Source organism: Lissotriton vulgaris, chromosome 3_1 (assembly GCF_964263255.1).
Source record: "Lissotriton vulgaris chromosome 3_1, aLisVul1.2, whole genome shotgun sequence".
NCBI lineage: Eukaryota > Metazoa > Chordata > Amphibia > Caudata > Salamandridae > Lissotriton > Lissotriton vulgaris.
Window position 1 is genome coordinate 318,148,385 of NC_141689.1, and position 19,501 is coordinate 318,167,885.

General features: G+C 42.0%; 1 protein-coding gene across 4 annotated transcripts in view; it reads left to right on the plus strand.

The window, feature by feature from the left end:
* Positions 1-19,501, plus strand: part of RAI14 (retinoic acid induced 14) — a 430,174-nt gene that overhangs the window by 98,036 nt on the left and 312,637 nt on the right. The window contains exon 1 of one of the 4 annotated variants that reach the window (XM_086960512.1): positions 11,870-12,162. The exons of 2 other annotated variants lie outside the window; for them this stretch is intronic. In XM_086960512.1, the coding sequence (XP_086816638.1) occupies positions 12,130-12,162 (33 nt within the window). In that variant the 5' untranslated portion in view covers positions 11,870-12,129. Of the gene's footprint in view, positions 1-11,869; positions 12,163-19,501 lie in introns of those variants that run through there. One more of the 4 variants, XM_086960509.1, reaches the window with a different exon arrangement.

Here is a 19,501-nt window from a genome sequence, read left to right on the forward strand (position 1 = left end):
TTACCAGTGTTGCATGGGTCAGTCCAAATCCATGGTTCTGCATACAAGCGCAAAATGGGTTATTTTAATGATCATTGTAGACCTAATTATTGATAGCTCTGTTGCCCGGAGTACATACATCCTAGAAATAGGTGGCTCAAGCCACTGTGCCGGTTACTAGGCACCAGGTCCCATAATGAGGCGTTGCGTATCCTAAAATCTGACCCACAGCCAGTTTATGCTTGTGGTCTGTCCTAATTTTTAGCTTGGGCATGGCAAATAAGAAGCAAAAGGCTTAAATGAAATGTTTAATTAGATCTTAATTAATTGCTCCAAATGTTTTTGTAAATAATGAATTAAACAATTTGGTGTAAAGAGATTATACTATGTTTTATTTTAAAACTGTGTTTTTAAATGTGAAGCTTTTATGATATGTTTTTATCGAAATAAAGCCTTTTGACTTGACTTGACTTGATAGCTCTGTTTAAAATATTTTTCTGTAATATATTGTAGTAAATGAGGGAAGGAAGTCAGAAGCAAGCATATCAGGTGATCTTCGTATGCACACTGGCATACATCTAGGGCACCGGAGACCCCAAGTCCCAAATGTAAGCAATTACCAACATACATTTTTGATTTGTATTATAGAGTTAATTCTACCACTCTTGCAGCTTGCTTAAGGCCTTTTAATTATCGGTTACAGATGTGGGGCTCAAACACATGTACATAATGCTCACCTTGTTTAATTTACTTCTAAATCCGGGCAGGGAACTCTGATAACAACACTTATGAGAATTTCTCACCAAACAGTGTCCTCATGTAACACAACTGGTGCTATGTAAAGCGTTCTGATACCCGATACCTTCGGGTCAAGTTCGCGCTATATAAAACTCTGTAAAAAGAAAAAAAACAATGAAATCACTGCCTGCAATATTGTATATATGCAGATCTATATATTGTTCTGGCAGGTTAATCCAAATACTAAGGTGTTTTTTTGTTCTCATTTACACTTCAAAACAATGTTTGCCCTATAGAGCACAATATATTATGCCTAATATTTGATGCTATTTGTACTCTCTGTACGGTCAGCTGACAATAAGAGTATGGGGGAACAGAACAATCTTCAATATGTTTATGGGTCCTGGCCATTTAACCCCCTTGGAGTTTTCACTTTTTGACTACTGGTTTTGGACTTTTGCTGCAAGTGAGTTTCACCAACTGAGTCTCGGTCACAATGGATTCTGTAAAAATGATTTGAGAGTACTAGCCACCAGTGTTCATCTTTAATATACGGCAGCAACTGAGCAGCCTGGGTAAAAGGCTCTGGGATGGTAACACAGGAACATGTGAGCACACAAATACCAACACATTTAACATGAGGACTACCCACTGGCTTAGCAGATTTCTGCACACAAACAGCATTCAGAGATTGGTGCTGATCTAGTGTAGGTTTTATTTTGTGAGTGTCTAATAGTGTAGCCCAGCATTGCTTACTGAAAGGCTGTGAGCTCACTGCTTTATAACTTCTGGGCGAAATCTGCGCCATCGTACAGTTCTGCCAAACTTAGGCCTGGAGATACCGATCAGGTATCAATTTTGTGATAAACTGCTACACCACTCTCACTTTTGTGATAACTGTATTTATTATGGCTCATTATGAATTGTCATATTTCCTTGGCTCAGTCATATTCAAATTCCCGGCCTCTACCACACCCCCCTTACTGAGCCAGGTTATTTACTCTGCTGGCCAGCGGGTAGATCAAAGGCCTCCCCAATACACAATAGATCCATTAATAGTGCATAAAGATGTGTAATACCAAACTCTGTGTGTGGCGTGATCATTTGCATGTATCCATGCTGGAGAGGACACTAGAAATCCAATTGTGATTAATGACTTGCGATCTTTACATACCCAACATACACACGTGCACGCTTATGTTTGTTCCAGGGGGCTCATTGGTCATCTGTAAGAAAGGATTAGAGAAGAATATATTAGTGCGTAATTTCATATAAAAGCTCATTGTATCTGTGAAGAACACTCTTGCGAGGCATTCATTGTGACAGCACTGCACACATACAGACCTACATAATTGTGCATACAAAGTAGCACACTGCAAAACATAGACTAGAAAAGACACTTATGGAATACTGCATGTTTTTTTGAGATCCGTCTTAATTTTTAGGTATATCTTCCACTCACTTTGGATGGGTTAAAATATTGACCCATAGGGTGGGCTGTGGGACGGGCTCTGCAGGCGCACACTATAAATGCAAAGTTGTATGTAAGGGTAAGAAATAGGGGACAGGAAGGCCTCTAATACATCCCTTGATCAGTGCTTAATTTGGGCCGGTGGTTTCCGGTGCTCAGCACCTGCACTTCATTGTCAACACTGGCACTTATGATAGTCTGCCACATGGTGGCGCTTTTTGATTTAGAGGTAAGCCCAATAGTTGCTCATTAATTCACTATATATTAAAAATGACTGATACCTGCCACCCAAGCCATTCTTATAGATTTGGGGGCCCGTAATAGTCTGTATTGTCACAGTTGTAGGTTTGTGGTGGCAGTAGTTGTGTTAGAACTGTCATTGGCAACACTGGCAGGGGTAATGGGTGGTGCAAGCTGCAGTGGCTTCGGAATGAGGGCCCCAACACTTAATTGTTTACAAATTAAGTACTGCCCTTGATGTATTTTCATCTTGAAATTAGGCAGTAAATCAAAACCCCATCATTTACTTTGCCAAGAATCTCAGTCTGTAGAATTACACAGAAAAACGCCAATGCCACCCCTGCATCTTTCCGGCATTGGTCTTGCATTGTGTATTTAACCCCTTGCGTGCTGCCGTCGGTCGACGGCAGCACTACTCCCTAGTGCGGCTGTCGGCCAACAGCCAACGCAGCCCCGCCCACTCTTCAGAACGCCCGCACCGCGGTTTTAGGCGTTAAACATTCTGTGTTTGCCATATATTCAGCATCAGATCACGTAATTTTTTGTCAGTGTGTGTGGTGGATTTGGCGTTACATATGTCTATGGAATGATGGCACAATATGTTCCTATCACCTCCTACATATTGGAAAGGAGAAATCAGCTCTGTATGTTACTTATAGACAAATATTTTTATTGATTCTCTATTATTAATTCAGTGGGGCAATATTTTTATATACAACCTTTAGGAGTGTATATCTGTGCCAGACCAGATTTATTCTGCTAAAATAGCGTGACAACACTAGTTAGCTCTTTGTGTTTTAATATGCTCGACCAACCTAACTAGTTAGCAACGAAACGCTTCATTAATCGGGGAATTAGACTTTTGCACATCACAATGGCATCACTTTTTACTTTGTAATTGCATGATATTTTACAGTGACGATTTCCTATTACACATTTTATGCGCCTGGCGATACCTCAAGCAGACCATATTCAGTAAAGTCCAGTGGCAGCTCATCCACTAATGCAGAGGAGTCGCCCCACTGCTCTGTTCACAAATAGAATGATATGGCAACGTTACCATTTTATTTTCCCTACTGGCTCAGCTGGTTTACATTTTAGGTGCGGGCAGGGTGGGGCTGGGCTGTTATAGGAGCAGGGGGAACAGTGATGGGCACTCAAGTGCACTGGGTGGAGAACATGCTCAGGCTCCCAGTCCCTGTATGAGCCTAGTACCACTGCGCTCTGGCCAATGACGACACAACTGTCATGCTGGTGACTGCAGCTTCATGATTGGCTAGGGGAGTCTGTGTGCTTCCTGCTTCTGGAGTCGACCAAAAAGGACCGAGAGGTGGCTGCCGGCCTACAGGCAAGTGATTTCTTTCTTTTTTTTCCTTCATCCACGCCCCGCCACCCCTATTAAGTAGCATTTGCTACTGGTAAAGTCCAGAACTGGGGTAAAAATCCAGGTTCCCAGTTTGGTAACTTGGCTACTGAACCACGTCATCTGGCGTACACCAAGAACCTATCAGTGCCGCTCCCACCGGTGAGGACCAAAGAAGATGAAAAGCCCTGTTTCAGGTCCTCTGCCATTAGCTGCTGCCTGTGCCATCTTTGAGGTAGAATCACTTAAAGCTGGTCATGCTGCTTTCATGTCATCAAAATGAGACCACTGAAGGATTTTCCATAGGGAATAGAATCTTGTACACATGTAAGTGAAGCGATAGGTACTATCCATCGTGAACAGCGAGTACTGTATCGAAATGTTACATTTCCACAATTTCTACTGCAGCGTAGTATTTCCATTGCCTTATTGAGTCAACCAAAACACATTCACATGGTGCAAACCAAGCCTCAAAACAATTCCACCAGCTGCCTCAAAATATCCTTAAATAGTAAAAACAGGCATAACTTAATATTTTTTTATAGTTGGATCCGCATTCCAGATTTTTACAGAATGATGACATGATATCACTGGTAGCAGTCCAGTTTCTACACTGAGTATCGAAGTGTTCAGGAATTGGCAAGACATCCCTTGTGTGACTGCTCTGTTGAGCGACAGGATATGTGGACTCAGCGATTGCAGTCCGATTTCAGGGACCAGTTCATGAAGCACAGTTGGCAAAATCTGAAAACTACTCCCGTGGCCAGGCCAGTCTATGAAATTGATGTCATGGGTGAGTTATATGTTTAGCCTTTCCTTCTCTTTTTCAAACCAAAAGCATGTGCTGCTAAGGTTACTCTGCTTCTTAAGCGGGTTAGCTGCAGAAGATAGTTGAATGTCTAAATAAAGTACTTGTAAGGCAGCAAGGTAGGTCAGTGAGTTAAGCAGTTGCAGCTGGCGTGTGTGCACTTGTATGCCTCACACGCGTGCCTACTGTAGAACATACATTTCAGTCAAAGCAGGACTTTTTTATCCTTCAGAAATTGGTTATAATGGCACCAGTTATTTACAGGGCATACACGCTAGTATTTTTATTGCTATGGAAAGTTATTGTACGTAGTGCCACACTGTGCGGGGCCATCTAAAGGCTCTTCTCAAGGACATTTTCATAAATGTCACTACAAATGGTGCCCTGTGGGCAGGAGTATTAATCTAAACTTGATCAATGTTGGAGACCACATTAGAGGAGTCGGCAGAAGGAATGTCTTTCCGGCTGTCTCCCCAAAACGAATTTGAGGCTAATTCACTTCAGGGCAGTAACTTTGGCACCAGCCACCTCAAATTTAAAGACTTCTTTCAGGGAACCACCACCTAATATTCTGAGTAACTTAGTGTTACATTCTACGTACATTAGATGAATAGGATTGAAAGATCGTGTTATATGGGGAGCAGTGTGGACTTATATTGCATTTTAGGTCTGATCTTGGGACAGCTTACGCTCTCCTATTAGTCTGTTTATTCTAAAATATCATATTTAATAAGCATACACAAAGGGTCTTTTGATCCATTGGGCTTTGAAATTGTCAGTCACAAGTTGGTCTACCCACTACAGCATACTTCATGGGGTAATGGGTCAGACCACTTTACAAGACAGCTTTTTTTTAGGTTGAGCCGAAGGGCAGAGCGCATGCACTGCTCGCTCAGCGAGGCATGCTGTATTAGGGTATGCACTGGAAGTCCTCCTACTCTTCACCCATATTTGTCATTGGCATGTGTCATTGGCCTTCATAAATTACGGCTTCTGATTTGTTAGTAGGCTTATTAGTCCCTCCTTGGCACCGCCTTGTCTGCATATGTTACCGCCCATAAGGACTGACCTTTTACTTGGTTAGTTACACAGTAGGCGTTCTATGTGGGTGAACACTATTTTGTTTATGACCTATGGGGACAAACCATGGCAGCTGCTTTTTTGTTTGTATTTGCGGCCGCCCACCTCTTTTCGTATACAATGCTATGCCAGTCTAACTTTTAAAGCAGCTGACCCCTACCCCCACAGCACTCACTGCACAATTGCCAAGCTTTTTAGAAGAATGCAGGGTCTGCTTTATGGACACTGCATAATCTTTCACCTTTTGTGTTTTTTTTTTAACAATTTGCATTTGCCCGCTTTAGGGACACCGCGCTCAGTTTAATTATTATTTTTTTTAACTATAATGTTAAGCACGGTGCCTTCTTCATGCAGGGATATCGTGCAATGTTTCTTGTTTTTTTGTGGGGGAAACTTTAATGTTGAGTGCGGTGCCTGCTTCAGGGACACCGCGCTCAGTTTCTTTTTTTTCTTTTTTTTTTACTTTATTGGTGAGCGCTGCGCTTATTTCATGGACTCCGCACTATACAATACAATAGGTCTTGCTTTTGCTAACGTTTGACCTATTGTATTGTAAATGACCATGCCTTTTAATATTATAGAAGGCATTGCCATTTACAGTGCCAATATGTAAAAAAATCTCACTATTGCAAAACATATTGCATTGTAAATGCTGGTTTACTTCGAGTGGCTGCACAAAACCTGTATAAATAGTTCACACCCACCTGAAAATAGTTCCTTTCTCTATAGTGACAACGCTGTTTCAAAGTATGCTTTATTTTCTTTATTATTTTACATTAACTCTAAATGTCTATTTAGTTTGGGTGCCCAGTTATATTATGATTTATTTTTAGTTTCCTTTTGAAAGTTGCTGCAATAAAGTGTTTGCGACACTGTAGCATTGTAGCTGTCTGCACTATGAGTGCTTGGTTTATTTGTGGTTTATTCTCAGCAACTAAACACATATTAGTAATACAATTCATGGCATAAATGAAAGGATTTTTCTTCTTTTAGTTTTTCAAACTTTTATTTACGTGTTTTAACCCCATGCGCGCTACACGTTTTCCCGCTGTGCGCTGAGTTTTTTTTTTAAAACCCGCGGTTCATGACGAGCTCAGCTAGTCATGAGCGTACGACAGGCGTACCTCATGACGAGCTGAGCTCGTCATGAGCGTCGAAGGGGTTAACAAGTGCAAGTGATTTGTTAGCACAACTGGGACATTGTCATAGAACAAGTTATTTAAATAGCATCACTAGTAAATAAGTCACATTGATGAATGTTTTTTAATTAAACGATTGTTATTGTGAGCATATTATGGTCGCACTTAGCTGACTGCATTTTTTTTTCCAATTTCATTTTGTGGCATAACTTTGCTTTAAAAATACGAAAATAATCATTGCACCAGCAAAGACCAGGCATAGTGTATTTCCCAACGCCTATTTCCATTTTGCTCTGTGTACAAAGTCTGATGATGAAAACTGGCCCCAAAATACTGGAAAAAAAGTAAGGTTCTCTCATAAGGTACCTTCAAACTGAACACTGACTATATTGGTTTCAATCTTTATAAATTGCATTGTTGATTTTTCACATTTCACGCCGGAATCTCTTAACATAATTTAAAAAGCCTAATGCACATGTTCCAGCATAAAAACACACAGAGGACTGGTGGTGATTTAAAGAACATAACGGCTGTTGGGAGGTGTCAGAATTTAAAAGAAAATGCTTGCCCTTGACTGTCCACACGTAATCACACAGAAAATTGCTTTTGCATATTTAATGTAATTTTTCTGTACAACAATTTTGATAAACAGATTCCCTTACAATAATGGGAGGTGTATTACATGTTTTCCTCTGGATGACCCTTACTACTGCTCGTAACCGAAGTAGCTTTAGGTGTGTTTTGAAGTTGTGAAAGTATGTGCAAAATGTTTCTTATGCATTTGTGGGTGTTCCTTGTATTTTGCACTTTCCAGTGACGCCCTCTTTTGTTGTGGGGGGAAATGGTACTGAGGAAAAGTGGAGTCTCAAAATGAGGTAGAAGGTACTGAACATTGCAATGTTGAGATCTCCATTGAAGACAGTAGGGAGGTTTTGGGTAATACATAATGGCTGGCATAAGCCTGGAGCTTCACCATTCCTATGTTTGTCTTCAGGTTTCTACTGTTTTAATTTAGAACATTCTACCTTTAGTGGGTGGATTGTTCTAATAGCCTTATCGTCCTTCTGTCTCTGGCTATATCGGTTGTTAAAGGCCCTCTCCCTCTAGTAGGCCCTTGCCTCCTGCTCGGGCCTATCACTCTGGGTCAGGGACTTTAACAACCGTTATAGCCCTAAGCAACGTGCTATGTTATTGCATCATTGTACCTGTGTGGACTATTGAGCAGTATCGAAGGCAGAGGGCAGTTCTTGTAACAGTAGGGCCATGATTCCATTTGATTCAGTGGCACTTTTGATGTTGTCGCAGATAGCAAGCAGCTTGGATTCAATGCCCTGGATGGGACAAAACCTGGTAGTCTGAAAGAAGGTTGTTATCATCGATGACTGTTGGTAGGTGACTGAAGGTGGATTTTCTATGAGTTTACCTCAGAGTGGACCAATGCATATTGGACAGTAGTTAGAAGGATCAATCGGGTTGCTGCCTTGGGATTTTAGAATCTGTTTGATGTAATAGGTCTTGAATCCGTTTGGGAATAGTCCTTATGTCAAGGTGTGCCTGATAATAACTCTGACTGAGATGACTATAGAGCAGTTAACATGTGTTACATGGGTCTGATGTCAATCTTTATGAATCCTTTGATCAGGATTAGAGAGTGTAAATCCAGTCATAGTCTTTATTTAGATGTTTTTAGCTGAGGTAGATCAATGTCCTCTTCATTGTTTGTCTCAAGGTATTTTTGCCAGTCTTTACTTTATGAAATTTGATCAGCCAGAGAGTCGCATACGTCTTGATAGTGAGGGGCCTTGGAGGAGGAGTTTTTCAGGTTTCGCAATTCAGTAATATTTTTGAATTGTTGTTTCTATGAACAAAGATGTCTCTAGGGCCACTACATTTTGATTTTACTTTATCAAGGACTATTGCATGTGCTATAAAACAACAAGCATTGGCTAAGAAAATAGTCTTAACAACTGGACCTACTGGCTTTGCTAAAAAATGCTAAAGAAAAAATTGTAATACAGAACAACATCCTGACTGGCAGTGTCACTTTGTAGGCGTGTGCACTATGCATGAATAGACCTACAAAATGCAGCTGTATTTTTTTTCTTTTTCCTTTATCTATTCGAATAGAATAAGAAGAAAACAAAGGTGTTTTTTATTTAAAGCAGGTAGAGAAAGCAGCACGGAAGGCACGGGCGGAAGCAACATGGTGGGCTTTTGGGATGAAAGCAACTAGGAAGGCTGAGTAGAGACCGAAGCAACATGAAGGGTTGAGTGGTGACACTGACACGGAGAGAACAACAAAGAGCTCAGGTGGAGGAGCAACACAGAGGGCGAGGGAGAAGTACTCCAAGACCGTGAGAATGAAATGTGGAGCCTGGGAATGGGCAAGAATGTGATGTGGGGGGATAAGCACAAGAGAGCGAGTGCATCATGGATGAGGGTGGAGGAGAAGCACACTGGTGAGATACAGCAGCAGGGAGTGAGGTGGGGAGAAGAGAAGTACATGAAGGAGATGGCTGGTAAACACATGCGCTCCCATGGAGTGCTTCGCCATAAAGAAAAAAGTATTGCTGTAAAAGTAAGCAGTAGAAGGACACGAGTAATGAGGCCATGATCTAAGGAGGGTACAAATGCAAGAAGAGGGAGGAGAGACCACCCAAGCTAATGAATAAAAAGCATGTAAATGAGTGTCATTGAAGCCAAACAGTGGTAAGCCATGGAAAGGCTCTTAGCTCACTGTCCGCATCTTGTGATGTCTGGTCAGTGAGACCTATAAAGGAGAAACCGCCTTTGCAACGAGCTTTTTACCATTACCACACATTTTATACCAAGCATGTTTTAGAACACGTATGCTTTTACAATGCATGCCTTTTTATTCGCAAAACATTATATATATATATATATATATATATATGTAATATACACACACACAATGCGTGGTAAAGGCATACATTGTAAAAGCATATGATGAGGAGTATTTCCCTGCTGTGTTCAGTCATACAACCCCTAAAAAGGAGCACATTTGCATAGTCTAAACTGGTATAGATATCAAGGGTCTAAAACTAGCTGTTATAAAGAAACTGCTTTGTTGCTAAACCGCCAATGACCATAAACTGTCATTTGAAAGAGCAAGTCTGGTGCATGATATTGATGAGTGAATAGATGTGCATGAAACATCGGAGTGCCTTCTTTCCCAGGATGCCCAGTATAAATATGCAACAGCAGCAAATGCGGTGTGACCATCATTCATTGGGGCATATTTAGATAATCTGCTTGACAACTTAATGGAAAACCTGCATCTCTCTAACTCCACACGCTCTTATTATCCATGCATGCACACATAAAAAATACAAAGGTCCTCTGCCTAGATCATGAGATGGGCACATGCCTCTCAAGGCTGAAAAAAAGTAACTGGCACTGCGATAGAGGAAACGTGTGTTGTACAAGTAGTCGTTTTGTGACTGTGTCTACTCTCATAGCCATGTTATTGTTTAAAAGAAATGTCAGTCTTCCCAGCAGAGTGCATCCAAGTGTCCATGTACCACCTCCCTGGTTATTTAGCTCTTCCATCTAACCTCGGGTTCTATGACAATAATTCAATAATTCACCTCTGAATAGTACCTGTTTAAAAAAACTATATGCAAGCTTTGCGGCAGATTCACAAACCATTTTGGTAAGTTTTACTACAGGTGTATTCTTTTACCACCTTAGTTCAGAGAGCAAAGTCCTTTCTGTTTGTACTGATGAGTTTGACCAAGAGCCCCATTTATCCCCATTTTAGATATTTTCGGACCAATTAACAAAGGCATGCTGTAGTATTGTACGGGATTGATAGAGGAGTACTCCTTTACATACTCCTGAATTCCTTAGTGACTTGGCCCAGAAACGTTCAACTCACTATTATTAAAAATGCAAACAGGGCACAGTCGTTTCTGTTTGTACTAAATGTACACGAATATGACTTGAGTAGTCCCATTTTATAACCATATTAGATGTTTTGGGGCCACCTCTCCGCGGTATGTAGGAGACTCAGGCGCGCAACACCCATTGGACTCACCGGGCTTCAGCCCCGCCACCCCCCCCCCCACCCCCCACCCCCTATCCCCTTCTCCCGACCCGTCGTGTGTGGCAGCCCGGGATGAGACAGATCCCGGGCACACACAGAGCCGCACCCGAACGTTTCACATGTCTTTAACCCCTTCACTGCGGCGGCTATTCCGCCGCAGTGCTAAGGGGGCGGGGCGGCCGCGCGGCGGCTGCATGCTGGTGACGGAACCGCTCTGTCACCAGCGTCTGTTGTGCTGTGCTTATGACGGAGCGGTTCCGTCATGGCCCGCCCCGCTCAATGGAACGCTCAGCGCAGGCGCGGAATTCGTGCCGAGCGGGCCATGACGGAATCGCTCCGTCATCAGCACAGCGCACCCGCAGCTGATGACGGAGCGGTTCCGTCATCAGCATCCAAAGGGTTAAAAGACCATTTGAATGTTAATTAGGCCTTGCTGTTGTTTCGCCCCTTGTTGGAGGCCCTGCAGCTCCACTCTGCTTACTGATTAAAGGTTCAGCCCCCTCCCCCCCCCCCCCGAAATTCTTTCTTAGCCCCTCCCCCCCGAAATTTGGCTCTACTTGCGCCTCTGGTAGGGGTTAACTTTTATCTACTCCTGCATGCCTTCGTGAACTTTTAAATATACTTTGGCGTTTCATATTTTGCGCAGCCTCAGGGATCGGACCCTTTCTAACCTCGGCACAAGAAGTCGGGCGCGCATTGGTTTCTTTTCCAAATTGACCTTCGCCCTGTGTCGCAAACAGAGGCGTAGAATCCCTCTCTTTCAAAGTCACAACAAGCCCACTGTTCAACCCTGCTAACCATGCACAAAAACTGATATTGTAAGAAACTCGTTCGATAGTTAGTAAATGATGTCAAAAAGTAGAAAGGAAACCAACTGAATGCATTCATTAGAAACCTCCAGTCAGAGACTAAATTTCATTAGTCCTGGCTGGAAGCAGGAGGCGTTCTCCAGCAGTCAATACTAAATTGGGTTCATCCACTTAATGTGTAACTAATCCGGTCTGCAGACACATGGGTTTTCCAAATCTGTCTCGTTTATGCAGCCGCGGGAGAGAGCTTCACCTTACCGCAGGAAACTGGAAAAGATGCGCTTCCTTTCCCTTTCACATTCTCAAGAATGTCCAAAGATTGACGGGCCAACCGGGACAAATTCATCGCAACAGAAGCATACCGAGGCCTCCGCGTGGGTCACTCTGGAGGCACCGAGATAAAGCCCCCTCCTGCTCTTTTTAGAAACCAAAGTCCATGAAATACCCCGCAATGAGAGATGCGCCCGAGGTATGTCGGAATGCTTTTCTGCGAAAGTCTTTGTGCGGGTGTATCAAGAACGGAGCGCGCCTGTTTTAATTCACTGTTCAAGCCCTGCCTTAGAGCCGAGATGAGAACTCCGAGTTACGGAATGAGCACGGACGCTTCCTTGACACGGCTCTTTGCCTCAGTCTGCGCGTGAAGCTCAAAAAGATCACCGTAATTGGTAGACATTATCAAACCGACAGCATGAGTCCAAGCAGGGCGCGGTGACGGGACATGGGGATTTAGCCATCTTTAAAGAGGATCATTGTGGTTTCAAATGCACTGTGCCAGCCTAGGAGTGATTTGGTGGTCTAAAAAAGATATCAATTACTTAAATAAATAAAAAGATTGTTTAGTGAAACACAAAGTGTGGCAGTGAGGTAACTAACTGTTATCAATGCCCGAGTTCATGGTTAGCTAAATAATGCACTTTTCCACCATTGTCTTGACTTCCCATACGCACTGGGATGTTTCATTTAGGATTATGGGTATTGTAAATTGAGGGATATCACTTAAGTGACAGGCGCCCTTTAGGTATCGGTACCCACAATATGTCGGTTTATTCAAAACCATATGTCATTTTATGGGTCTGCAAGGTGTTGTGTACCGTTAGGTCAACGTATATAAATGCAGGGTTGGCATATTTACGGGGGCGTAGCTTCAGGGGGATGGGGGAGGGGGGGTGTTAGGGGTTGGGGTATTACACCCCCCACTCCGTAATACATTTATTTTTCTTTGAAATAGTTGGGTACAGGTGCCATCAGTCGGGCATTGTAAGGTGTCAGTTGGATTTCACCAAGCATTGTTACATACACGCAGGCAAAAACGCACACACTCTTCTCTCTTTGTTTTGGAAATCCTAGGAATATTGGCTATTTTACAAAATATTGTGTTTTCTCTCTTAGTACCCCTTCCAATCCGCATTCCTCTGCCTTTCCCCTGCCCACAGGCCCCTCTCATGCACCCTGCTTGTCCTATAATGTATTTATATGCTAGCCTGATTGTCGGGTAAATCTGAATCTCGCACCCTCCCAATCTTATTGTCCAAGCAACGCCCCTGCTTATTTCAGGGGTTATATGATGCGCTGCAACCATTTGTGAGTCCTTCCACAGTGGAGATGGGGTGATTGCTCAGGAGAGGTTCTGATTGCTTTTGATTCTTTCCACCGTCCTTAGGGTAGGTTTCCTGAACAGGTAGGACTTAAGGCCTTGAATCTCATGTAGTCTGTGGTCAAGGCTAAAGAAGGGTATTTCGGAAGTGTTAACATTTAGTGCACAAGGCTGTTACCTCGATGCACAGTGGCCTTCCCCCAACCCTCTTTTACATAACTGGTAGGATTACCAGCAGGCGCTGGCAGGCCAATATTATTCATCTGATTGGCTGTTTTTTGTATAAGTCATCAGATAGATAAACTGATGTTAGCTGCACCTTGGAGATGATGCACCACAGTATGAAATGGGTCGAGTGTCAGACGTCCAGTTTTGAGCCCTTCAGAGACATCAGAACCTTCCAAAATGTAGGTAATTTTAGAAAAGATTGATGTGAAATGATACACATAGGAACAAACAGAAATGAAATCCAATAAATGTATTAGAAATAATTTTTCAGAAGTCTAAATATAATTTTTAGTACCTGAAAATAGGCAGCATAAAATATGCAGTCAACTGGTGCATTGGCTAGCTGATAGCCTGCCAAGGGACTTTTTTTCAGGGCACAGTAAAGAAAGCAGCACTGTCAAAGAATGAGGCAACCAATGTGATTTTGGGGTGTTTGCAGTTTGCCATTGGTTTTGTGTGGTCAGCCAAGTGTGCATGGCATTGCAGAAGACCGACCGGGATGTGGCCTCTGCAACGGAGTGTGTGACCTGGCAACAGAGTGAGCATGAGGAAGATTCTTTAAAGCAAATGCAGAATGAGGAACATCAGAACAGAATTAGACATCTGCTGCAGTTTTCTTATCCATCGGACTGGCTGGAGCAGAAGTCGGTGCCTATGGTTTCCAAGTCGAAAGAACGTTGTGTAGAGTGGGATGACCAATGTTATGACCGCTGACATTGTGGCAGTTTGGGTGCATCCAGTCATGTAGCCTTTCCAGGGAGGCCTTTATTTGGTATTGGACAACGGAACCTTCCTCAAGATTTCAGTGTAGGTTGAAGACTGCCCAAAACTAGCATGACCATGGTGGCAGTTGTCTCATTTCAAACATGGTTTGAGGCCATGTTTTTTACAAAGTAACAATGTTAATTCTGGAGTAGTTGATTAGGTTTTTTCTCTTGAGTACAAAGAACTCGGATTAGGGGGAGTTGAGAAGAACCCTTAGTACGTTGTCAGCTGGTGTTGCTTCAGTGAAGAAAATATTGAACTGGATGGTTCTATTTTTCCAATGAAAAAGGCTTTTGGTTGTTGCAGAACCATTGGGGTGGGGCTGGTAAGGACATTGTTTTTAAAGTTACAATTTTATCTATGAATCCTGAACAGATCCTCCATGAAATCAATCGGTGAACGTGCGCTTTACAAGAATTTTATAACATAACAGATCCTTGGAAGAGGTGTCCTCCTGTAAGTATTGCCATGCAGTTTTCTGTTTTGTTTGTGAGTAGGGCTTATGTGTTTTTCTTTTTGTGGATGAACAGAGTGTCATGGTTGATGAGGACTTCAAACTTGTTTTATGGACTTTAATTTCACGTTTTCAACCAAAAACGTATGGTTCATAGAAGTAGGGTGCAACATACAGTTTGCAGTATGCACGGCTGCGTATACTATTTCATACATTATAATTGATTAGGAATATCACATTAAAGATATGAAGATGGTCGCAGAATAACCGGGGAAAATCACAGGCATGATGATTCAAGTGGAGACTCCTGTGTCATTAGCAGATGAAATCATGTGTCCCTTGAGGATGAGGTTATTGTCCTAATAAATCCAAGTGACTTGACATTTAGTGGAAAGTTGGTGTTTAGGCCTTCAAGGTTCTTGTCATTGAGCCAGGTTTGTACTTTTTATTATTTGTTGTTCTTGGTAAATGACGTGAATTCTGTTTTGGTTGGGTTGATCTTCAGGTTTGTCCTGGACATCCAGGTCTTGATGATATGCAAGCAATGTCTGAGGCAATGGATGCCTGAAGCAGAGGAGACTTTTAAGTAGAGTTGTGTATTGTCAGGATATTGGTGAATCATGATGGTGTTCGCTATTAGTACAGCACCACCAACCTTGTGTAGAGGTTGAAGATAATGGGACAGTATGAAACCATTTGAGTGGCATTTTTTCTGAAATGGAGGTTTCCATGGGTACAAACTGGTTTCAGTTGGAAGTGTTGGAGGAGAACTGGTGGAGGACCTTGCTGGTGAATCAAATTTGAGACTCCAAGGTGCATATGAGAGTGGGATGGGATGGTTGGCTGTGGCGAAGGCAACTGAGATTCCCAGCAATATTGGGAGGCAAAGGTTATCTTCATCCGTGTTCAGAAGGGCATTGTCTACAATGTGTAAGGTAGCACTCTTTTTAATGCAGCAGTGGAGCTGGAAAGGCATTTAGGTAGGTGTAAGGTAGGTTTTGTGGTGTACAGTTATTGAATGTGCTGTTGTCAGCATTTTAGTGTTTTGACATTGCCTGGCAGCTGGAGATATGCAAGGTGGTAATTCGAGAGCTCATAAGGTCCTGGTAGTGTCTCCTTAAGTTTGTCAGTATTTATTTCGCTTTGTTTTGCCATATTATGTGATTATTGAAACCAATCAACACAAAGGTAAATGAAGAAGACAGAAGGTATACATTGTCAAAGATCTGGTTGATTCTCCCTTATATCTTATCAATTCAGAAGTAAACTTTCCCTCTAATCAAAATCTCTAGAATTCACCTAGTGGACATAACGTAGCTTTCTCATTAGAGTAGGAGTCCGATCAGGGTTAAACAACATTAGCTCTAATAAATCTCAGGACATATTCACCATCCAAATTACCCCTCATGATACAAGGAAATAAATTATTATGGCAGGTATCACTCAAGTACATATTCTAGTTCTGTAGCTATGTGAAAAGGATTGTGTGGAACGCTCCTCTCTATGGTTATTTCGATTTATTTTTGTTCTAAAAGTCACTGAATGGTATGAAATTGGGAAAACACATGGGACCGCTTTGCTTTTTAACTCTAAAGGTGTTTTTATGTCCAGGGAGATCACATCTTGTGGGAAATTAAGAATTTGATGGCACTCAACAAACATTTTCTTTTTCTAGCTGTTGCTTGGCTCACATTTTCACTGTGGTGTATGTTTTCAAGTTCTGCTACTATTATCTGTCCTCTGTCCTTAAACTCTGGAACTTGCCAGCAGTGGTGAAGACTTTATGTTCCTCTACCTTCTGAAAAGGAGTGATCCAAGCTGTTGCCCCAGGTTCCTATGGATTTTTGTCAGACATTGGCAGCATGAGCAATAACCAGATTAAGGTTGTGTATTCAGTATCTAATTTAATCAAGTAAAAAGAACAATTCTTGATCTGGTAGATAAGTGGCATGGTGAAATGGATTTCTAAGGTGAATCATATAGTAGAAGGGTATTAGTTAAAATTGGTCTAAAATGAATGTTGTTTGATATATTGAATGCCATGTATGAGGGAGTTCCGTGATTGACAGCTATTATGTACCTGTGAGATTTGATATGCATTGAATTTAACTTGTGTATAATATCACTCATATTCAATGTATATTTATTTGCCCAATTAAAAACTACTGTTTTGTCCACTTTTAAGTGGTACGTTGCTGCAGGACAACTGTTGTATTGGTAAGGAGACTCCTAAAAGCCCACTTGAGGTGTGACCAGCACAGGGCTTTCCAATGTTTACTCCGCATCATCTCTAGAGAGTTAAAATGGACCAAATCGATCAAGATGAATGGCAATTTGTTTTATCACAAGTTTGAAGTTTCAAATTAATTTTTTGAGTCAAAGAATTTTTGTATTCATTTGCAATAAACAGGTGTATTTGCTTAGTTGAAGGGACAACTTTGGCCGTTTAGTATTCCAAGACCATATACAAGTATGGTCTTTGAGAAGTGTAACATAAATACCTTGAACTTCTTAATAAAATATTGCTTGGAGCTCCTAAAGTCAGTATAGACTGATAGATATATTGGTACTCTTTCTTATGGTATGATATTCACATTTGTATAGCTACAGCAACTGTTTGCATGGCATGCTGCCTCATTCTCAATTTGGGGGCCCTTTCATACAGAATGGAGAAATCCATTTATTGTGTATGATGTTTGACTTTGTTTGATGTGGGGGTTAAGAATGAGGAAGCCCAATGTTTAATTTGTGTTGTGCGACTTTGTTCAAGGATTGACAGCGCCATGATGCTCCTTCCGCAGCGAACGCCGCGCTCTATAAATACCCCTCCAAAATTCCAAAATTCCAAATAAATTGAGTTTAATCGTTGGAGATGTTTATAGAATCTAATGTATGTTGGTTGGTTGCTTAATGTCTTTTAAATTGTCCTGCTTGGTTGATCGTACATTGCACATGTGAAGTTTATATCTTGGCATCACAGTCCTATGAATAATTGTGATGCTATGTTTTCCACATGGAGGTGGTGTGTTAATGCATGATTTATCGAAGCAGTTCGACAATGTATATCATTTGAAGGTGGGTCAAGAGCAATGGTCCTGATGATATTCTTCTGTCAAGAGTGCAGTTGGGAACCTGATGAAGCGGTCACTAAGGGCCATCGGACATATACCCTTGCACGTGGTATCTTGTGTGCTGATTATGAGTACGAGGGGTCTTGTTGTACGGTGATGTGTATGTCCTAAAACTGACTGTTCTCCAAGCCAAAGCCTGCATGTGTATAGTACTAAGCTTAGCTTGGCTTCTTGGATGGGGGAAGTGAATTTATAGGCGATCGCTGAATATTCAAAATGGTGCAACATTACTTTTAGAAAAACAAAAACCCCACTATGTTCTGCTGTACAGCAGCACAACTGGGCTTACTCATCTGGAACATATATCATCTTTTATCTATGACAGAATAAATATCATATAGGAGTCAATGACTAACTTCATATTATAGGATGACAACCCTATCATTAAGCATGGGCGAATTTTGCGAATCAGGCGTTTGCGAATTTGCGAACTCGCAATCCGCAAAATCAGCGAATTCTCGCGAATTTGCGGATTTTTTTTGTGTTTGCAAGGGTTTCTGCCAGTTCGTGAGGGTTTTGTACCAGTTCGCAATTGCGAACTTACTTGTCGGCTCGCAACGGTCGCGACTATGTTGTTTCTACATCACAGGTTCACAGCACCCTCTGTTTCACCATTGCCACCCTCTGGTACATCAATGCCACCCTCTGGTTCATCACTGTAGATTATGGGGGGGAAAAGCAAACGCACCTGCCCTGCTTCAACTGACATGAATTAATTTGGGGTTGATTTATTAATGTGTCACTGTTTTAAAATTCCAGTCTGGCACCTGCTTCCTTATCTGTAATTTGCTTTCGGTTGCAGTGCAACTTTTTTTTTCCAGGACCTTTGTGGCCTACTTGTAGCTATTCTATGAGCCTGCTGTGAGGGTCAGAGCAGGGTCATAGAATTGTTGCAACTAGCAACTGAACTCTAGAGGGGCCCCAGTCAGGAAGCACTACAGGGAATGGTTACTAATGATGAGTTTGAACTTTTGCACCTGCTGAGTGCTTTCAGTTTTGCAAAACTCGTTTTTCTGCAGAACAGCAACTGTAATGCCCCAAACAAACATAGGCAACTGAACTCTGGAGGGGCCCCTCAGGAAGTACTACAGGGAATGGTTACTAATGATCAGTGAACTTTTGCACCTGCTGAGTGCTTTCAGTGTTGCAAAACTCGTTTTTCTGCAGAACAGCAACTGTAATGCCCCAAACAAACTTACTTGTGAAAGTTGATTTCTAATCCAAAAGTGATCCAAAGAAAGTCAAAAGGCCTCAAATCCAAAAAAGTGCAGGCAAATGTCAACCTGAGGAGCTATTCTGATAAAAATCATCATTTTCAGAAGGTCTATGCTGCTTGCTATTGGATTTCTTGTGCAGAATTGCAAATTTTGTAATTTCGCGAGTGCGAGATTGTTGCTGCCCGCCGCACCTACATGTTCGCAATTGCGAACTCTCGAGATGCGTCGCCAAACTCCCGCGGGATCCCGCAGCAAGATCCAAAATGGCGCAGCACTCGAAAAATATCGAGAAAAACAACTCTGCAAACGCTGAATGACGGTAAGTGAACGCCGCACGCCGCAATATTGTATCACCAATAAAAAAAATCAGCTGCGTGCGAATTTGCGGATTTTCGGTAAATTCACGAGAGTTCGCGGAT